Consider the following 7,100-nt stretch of genomic DNA (forward strand, 5'->3'; position numbering starts at 1 on the left):
TGCAGCGGCTGCAGCTCCCACACCCCGGGAGCGTCCCACGGCACGTACTCCCCTCTCCCCAAGTTTAGTTCAGGTCTCGTTTTTCCACACCCTGGGGCAGTGTAATGTAACTAATACAGCTCGATATTCTCTTCCGAAGAAAAACTGGCCGCCAACCAGCCCGCCCCGACGTGTGCCAAGCCCAGATGACCTCGGAGTGGGCAGGTCATGTGGGAGGAGCCCTGGCCTGAGCCGCGGCCACAGGCTGGAGGGTCGCACTCTGTGGGGCAGCCCAGAGGTGCTCGAAGCTTTACGGGGCGCGTAGCTAATGGCGTCGGTGTCGCCCAGGAACCGCTCCGGGTCCAGGTCCCCGGGCTGTTGGGGCGGCCCGCGTGCTCAGGTCTCGAAGTACTTGTAGACGGCTGTCACGTACAGCATCACGTTCTGCCAGTCCGGCCGCTCCGTCCGCACCATCTCGCCGATGTCCTGACACACGGAGGGGCTGGGTTAGAAGTGCAGTACTCCCTGGCTCGTCCCCAAAGGCTCCTGGCCACAGCATAGGGGCTCTCGGGGCTGGACGGGCCTTGAAAGAGCTTCCTGAGTCTCAGCTAATTACAGAGCCCAGCCAAGGACCCCTCTCCATCTCCAGCAAGTGCCCCCGGGAGGTGTCTCCTCCCCGGGTGGCAGCATCCTCCCAAGCAGCCTCCCCTGCCCCAGAGCCACACCCAGAGCAGCCTCCCTGCCTCCTGCGTGGCTCTCCGAGGTCACAGGGTCTCATCTAGTCCATGGAAATCCCTCCCCCACCGGTCTCCCTTTCTGAACCATTCCTGAGGGACACGGTGAGAGTCCTCTCGGCCCCAGAGAGGTCCCCGGGATGTGAGTCCTCTCGGCCCCTGGGAGAGGTCCCCTGGGTCAGAGGCCCAGAACCAAGACGGATGAGCTTCATGATGGGCAAGCCTGAGCTCTCCGAAGACACTCCCCTTTCACTGCTTTCGGCAGAATACCAGGGTCCTGTTACAGGAATGTGGGAAACTGGACACCCCACCCTGCCACCGTGGTGTCTCAGAGCCTGTAACATGTGACCGACACCCCTGAGAGACGCGCACTGCGTGAGCATCAGTAACCCCCCCAGGGAGCTGGTCTGGAGGAGCCTTTCCACGTGTGAGCAGACAGGGCGTGCCGCTGAGCAGGCAGGATGTGGAGGGCCCCCACCGGGGATGCGGCACAGAACCTGCCTGCCAGTCTGAGCGTCCCGGCTACACACGCGTTTCGTTTTGTTCTGACTCGCCAGAGGGTGTGCGCGCTCGCCAGAGGGAGACACGTACGGAGACAGAAGAAAAGAAAGCACCCCACGGGGCATCATCATTTGACAATTCCTTCTCTTTCAGATTCTGGGCAGCACACACAAGTGCCTGGAGTGTCTTTCAATCTGCCAGGTCCAAGGTTCAAAGCCAATGGTCAGCCATGAGGGATCCAGTCGCCTTAACCACCAAGCCACGGGCTGGCCCCTACTACACAGGTTTCTTAGGGTGGAAAAAAACGTATCAGCACTTCAAAGTGTGATGCAAAGCACACAGTGATGGGTAAGTATTTCAATTGAACTATTTTCCCCTATACAGTTGAAGAGAAGCCCCCCCTAAGTAAAGTGCATTTCAATGGATTTAGATCTCTGAGTTCTGGATCTGGTGGCCTAAAACTCAAGCCAGGCGCATATATGTGCATGCCCAAAATCCCAGGAAAAGAAAGGACTGTGGCATGGCCGTCCCTGGGGGCGATTTCTCACCTTCCCTGCACTCTCTCCAGCCAGTGTACGCTGGTCCTATGCAACCCCCCATCCCTCCCTAAAGGCAGCCCAGCAGAGCCACCGACCAAAGCATGCCTGCTGGCCTTGATAGGGTGGGGCAGGGTCTAGAGAAGGGCTGAAGGACGCCCACGTTTTCTACACCTCCCTTCTCACTCCGCGGCTCTCGTGGAGAAAGGCTGGAGACGTCTGTTCAGCCTCTGAGGCCGCCTGCCTCGACTCCCTCAGACTGACGGACGGCAGCCAGACCTGCTGGAAGGTGCCTTCTGAACTGAAGGATTCCATGAAGAAAGAGGCAACTGCAGGCCAGAGACTCCCAGAGGTCTGCCAGGGCTCGTGGTCATGGCCACCCCACCTACGAAGGTGCTTCCTTGGGGTGGTCCACGTGACACATAAAGCACCACGGGCACAGGTGGAATCCTAGACCTGCAGCCACCTTGGCAGGGCCCACGCAGTCCAGCCTAAAAAGAATGAAGCTCGGGACCAGCACGTGGCATAATGGTTATGTCGCTGGACGCCCATGTAGTTGGTTTGAGTCCTGGACCCAGTGGCTTAAAAATCACTCCAGGTAGTTGTGTGTGTGTGTGTGTGTCCAAAATCCTGAGAAGAGAATAGAGGAGAAGGGACTGTGGCAGGGCAAATCCCTGGGGGGTGGTTTCTGGCTTTCTGTCTCTCTGGCAATCACATGCTCCCTATAACAAAAATCTCTCTCATTAGTAAAATAAATAAACAAATAAACAAACTTCCCAATCAGAATGAAGCCCTGCCAGTGACTTGTCAATGGGGACGGGGACTCACCAGCGTGGATTTGATGCCGACGCTCTCAGCCGCCTGGAAGGCCAGCGTGAAGTTCCTTCTCTGTAAGAGAGGCGGTGCTGCAGTGCACAGACACGGACTGCGGGGAAGCGCTCGGAGGACAGGCGCCTGCCTCCTCCACGCGGGGGCCTCCGGGTTGAGCCCACACCAAGTGTCCTCGCACTCCTCACACCGCAGCACTGGAGTGGCCCACAGACACCCGTCCTCCCACAATGCAGAGAAGGTTCTGACACAGACTGAGCGTGGACACATGCCCGAACCACTGGGAACCAACACCTACCAGCTGAGGCCCCCCCGTGTGGAGCCTCAAGGGCTGCCTGTCGGCTCTGGGGTGCTGAGGCTGGGACAGCAGGGGGCAGGGCAGGGGCTCTGGGCGTGTCCCAGATGCTGTCCCAAAAGATCCCTGGCCTAGGACTGCACGGGGCTGGCATTTCTGCCACTTCGGAGACCCACAGTCAGAGTAGGCCATCGGGGATGGTCTAGGTCTGGCCGCCTGCCTGACCCCAACTGTCACTACTCTGGAGGGACGGATGGGCTTGGCACAAATGACATGAAGCCAGAGTAAGACGGGGCCCGAAGGGGCTAAGGTAACGCAGCGCCACCCCGGCTCTCCCGCCTCACCTTGTCCTGGCTGTTCAGCTCCTGGTAGGGGATGTGGGCCGGAAGGTACGTATGCAGGAGCGCGCAGAAGGCGAGCCCGTCATTCCAGCTGCTGCTGAAGTTCGTGATGTCGATGTTCTGAGGAAGAGGGATCAGCACATGAGCAACACAAGCTGTGATCCCTCGGGAGATGCCAAGGAGGACGGAGGAGGCCTCAGCACAAAACCAAACCTTGGGAAAAACGAGCTCGGGAGAAATCACAGCACATTGGAGGGCCACAGTCCCAAGACCCACTGGTGTGACACCCCACCCAGCAGCCGTGAGTCCTCGTCCTGCGTGGTTACGCCTGGGCCTGGCATGACACATGGCACCTGTGACATGACTCATACGTGGCCCCACACGCTGAGAGGCCACCGCCACGCCAGGACAGCCTGGAGGACGTGGGTGACACCAGTGAAGTTTAACACGCCGCTTATTAAAACGTAACACTTTTCCCACCGTCAGTAAAGCACTGACAAGACCCTTGAAGTCAGTGTGGGTCTCAAGTGTGTCCACACAGACCTGCCTTTTCACAGAACTGACACCGTACTGATGGTGAAAAGCAACTGAGAGTATCCCTGCGGCCACCCGAGCACAAAGCGAGGTCCCGATACCACGTCACACTGGTCACTGTGCCGTTCCCACGACCGTGCACACGCACAGTTAAACCAGTGATCGGTAAACCCACGTTTCAGCTGTACCCCCCCTCGCTGGCTTCCAGGCTGCACGTTCCTCTAGGAGGACTTGGGCTGGTTAGCCATTACATAGCGGGGCACAGTATGGCGATAAAACCACTTTCCTTTCATTAAAATTTATTTTTTCTTAAAGGTTTTACCCTAGAGTGTGTGTGCTCACCAGAGAGAGAAAGAGAGAGAGAGAAAGAGAGAGAGAGAGAGATGGTGAGAAGGAAAGTGAGAAATCACCTCTTGGGGGAATGGCCATGCTGCAATCTCTCCTCTATTCTGCTGAGATCTGGAGCATGCGTGTACACATGCCCAGTGTGATTTGAAGCCTCCAGGTCCAGGACTCGAACTGCGGTCAGTCATGTGGGATTCCCGTGCCTTAACCACCATGCCACCTGCTGGCCCCTGAAACCACTTTCTAACCCGCCTTAGACTATTAATACGCTTAGTCGGACCATTCCCGTAGCTTAACTTGCAAAATGCTTTGGGTCCAAGAATTTCTTTTTGTAAAAACTCCAGCAAGATGGCTATTAGAGGTGCTTATCCCTCACCAAAAAAAAGGACCAAATGAAGACTAAGCGGCCAGCTCTCCCCTGCACGGTGTGAGGGACTGTGCTAGAGTGCAGTGTAGATGTGCAGACCCGTGGAACGCTGAGTCTCAGCACACTCCTGCAGAGAGGTGAGCAAGCCTTCTGTGTCCCCTACGGTGCCCCTGCAAGCAGACGGGCCAGGAACTGGAAGGGACTTCCGTGCTGGGAGCAGGTCAGCCAGACACTCCAGCATCCCCCGGGCATCTTACAGCCTTCGCAGGCCCAGAGTCGAGTTTGGGACGCGCCCGTCATGTGATAATGGGGATCGATACAGCAAGACGACGTTAACAATGGTGGACATACGTGCGCCCAGGTGTATACAGCAAATATTAGATCTAAAGGGAGAGATCTCAACATAAAACTAGCTTGAGAGTTTGAAAACTCACTCTCAGCACTAGAGGAATCATCTAGGTAGAAAACCATCTAAGAAACACCTGACTTACACGGCACTTTAACCAAAGGGTCCCACCCGACATTTACAAAACGGTGCACGCATTGCTCTCAGAGCACTGGTGCGGTCTCTGGGATGGGCCACATGGAAGGCCACAAATGAACCCCCGACAGATTTCCAAACATCTCTGTCAGGTACCTTTTTCTGACCACGATGGAACAAAGTTAGAAATTAGTAACAAGAAGAACTTTGGAAGCTGTACAAATATACATGGCATTAAACAACATGTCCCTAAATGACCACTGGGCAAAGAAGAAATTAAGGGAATTAAAACATTTCTTGAAACAGGGATCAGTAGATGGTGTAATGCTTACGTCGCTGGACTCCCACGGAGTCGACTACAGTTCAAGTCCTGGACCCGGTGGCTTAAAACTCACACTGTGTGTGTGTGTGCACGCACACACACTCACGTGTGCCCAAGATCCCGAGAAGAGAACAGAAGCGAAGGGATTGAGGTGTGGCCATCCCCTCTGGGGGTAATTTCTCGCTTTCTGTCTGTCTGTCTGGCGAGCACACATGCCCTATAGCAAAAAAGCTCTGTTAAAATGAAAACAAATGAAAAACGAAACGTAACATAACCAAACCTATGGGGCCAGCAAAAGACATTCTGAAAAAAAAAAAAAGATTGATGAAACAAGAAGGTGGTTTTTTGCTTATAAAAAAACCAAAGAAATAGGTACGAGGTTTTTGTTAACAGATTTTAATTTTAGCTCCTTTTATCACATGTGGAAACAGTAACAGTGTGAGATAATACATATCTGAATCTACACGTAGCTGGTATTGATCTCGTCTTTATTTCATATCATCATTTATAACATCAAATATACAAATTGACCTTATTTTTTATAAAGAGAGATTTTTACTATAGGGCATGTGCACTCACCGGAGAGACAGAGAGAAAGAGAGAAATCACCCTCCAGGGGGAGGGCCACACAGCAGTCCCTTCTCCATTCTCCTCGTGGGATCTCAGACAGACAGACACACACACATACACACACACGCACACACACGCGTGCCCGGCCTGAGTTTTAAGCTGCTGAGTCCGGGACTCAAACCGCAGTTGACTACACATGGGAGTCCAGCGATGTAACCATTATGTCATCTGCTAGTCCCCACAGTGACCTTATTTTTAGAAAGGAACAAAAAGGCCAGCCAGTGACATGGTTAAGGCAACAGATCACACATGGTGAACTGTGCGGTTCAAGTCCCAGATTCAAAGGCCTGGCACACGCGTGTTTGTGACCAAAATCCCAAGAGGGAGAGACAGAAGAGAAGGGACTGCGGTGTGACCATGCCCTGGGGGGATGCTTTCTCACTTTCCTCCTCTTTCTAGTGCAAGTACACACACACACCCACAGGCAAATTTTTCAAAAGAAAAAGGGGTTTAAAAAAAAAGGTAAGTTTTGCTTACAGGTGTGTTGATGAGGCAGGGAAAACGTACTCATCTGATTAAGCGGTCAGTTACCCTGCACATCCATCCCGGGAGTGCTGGGTGTGGCCGGCGGGCAGCAGGCTCAGGGCTCTCTGTCCCGTGGGCCCTGACATCAGGCAGCGATGGCCTCCCCTTGCCTGGGGACATGGGGATGAGAGAGAACAGCGAGCGCTATTCTGTCAAGCAAAGTTATGATCGCCCGGCCTCCCCGGTGAGGGGCTCAAAGCAATGACTCGCGACACACGGAAAGCTCGGCCGCCTGAGGACGTGGGCGTCTGACGGCGCCAGCTCGCGTGGGAGTGGGTGCACACGGGGGCCACGCTGCCTTGGCTCCCTCCTGGGCCACTCTACTCCATATCAGGTTCGACTACAGAGGGAACCTACTGCCTTTTTTATTTGAGATTTTATTACATGATGTTGCAATTTAGCTGGTACGCAGCCTTCGCCCCTTCTGAAGGAGAAACGACACATTTAAATGTTGCTGATTCCCACATTCCAGGTAGCGTACGCGAACGGGGAAAAACTCTCCCCACTACCTCTCGTTTCAGCATTCACTGTTTATTTCATGCCACCTCCACAGACATGGAGAGTCAGCTTCCTAGGGCTGGGAAAGCCTCACGTGTATTATTTAAGGCGAGCCACCCTGCTCCTGGCTCTGTACGAGGCCCACGGCGGCATTCCCCCGCCCCCCCCTGAACGAGCAGGCACG

At 54.5% G+C, this 7,100-nt stretch overlaps 1 protein-coding gene across 1 annotated transcript in view; it reads right to left on the bottom strand.

Annotated features, from left to right (window-relative positions):
* Window positions 1-6: 6 nt before the first annotated feature.
* The window catches only part of SPECC1L (sperm antigen with calponin homology and coiled-coil domains 1 like), a gene marked incomplete in the record, with an annotated part of 147,371 nt that continues 140,277 nt past the window's right edge, over window positions 7-7,100 (bottom strand). Inside the window, 3 exon segments of the mRNA XM_014591093.1 lie at window positions 7-465; window positions 2,579-2,638; window positions 3,218-3,334. Coding sequence (XP_014446579.1) covers window positions 376-465; window positions 2,579-2,638; window positions 3,218-3,334 — 267 coding nt within the window.

Source organism: Tupaia chinensis, unplaced genomic scaffold (genome assembly GCF_000334495.1).
Source record: "Tupaia chinensis unplaced genomic scaffold, TupChi_1.0 Scaffold000531_1, whole genome shotgun sequence".
Classification (NCBI taxonomy): Eukaryota; Metazoa; Chordata; class Mammalia; order Scandentia; family Tupaiidae; genus Tupaia; species Tupaia belangeri.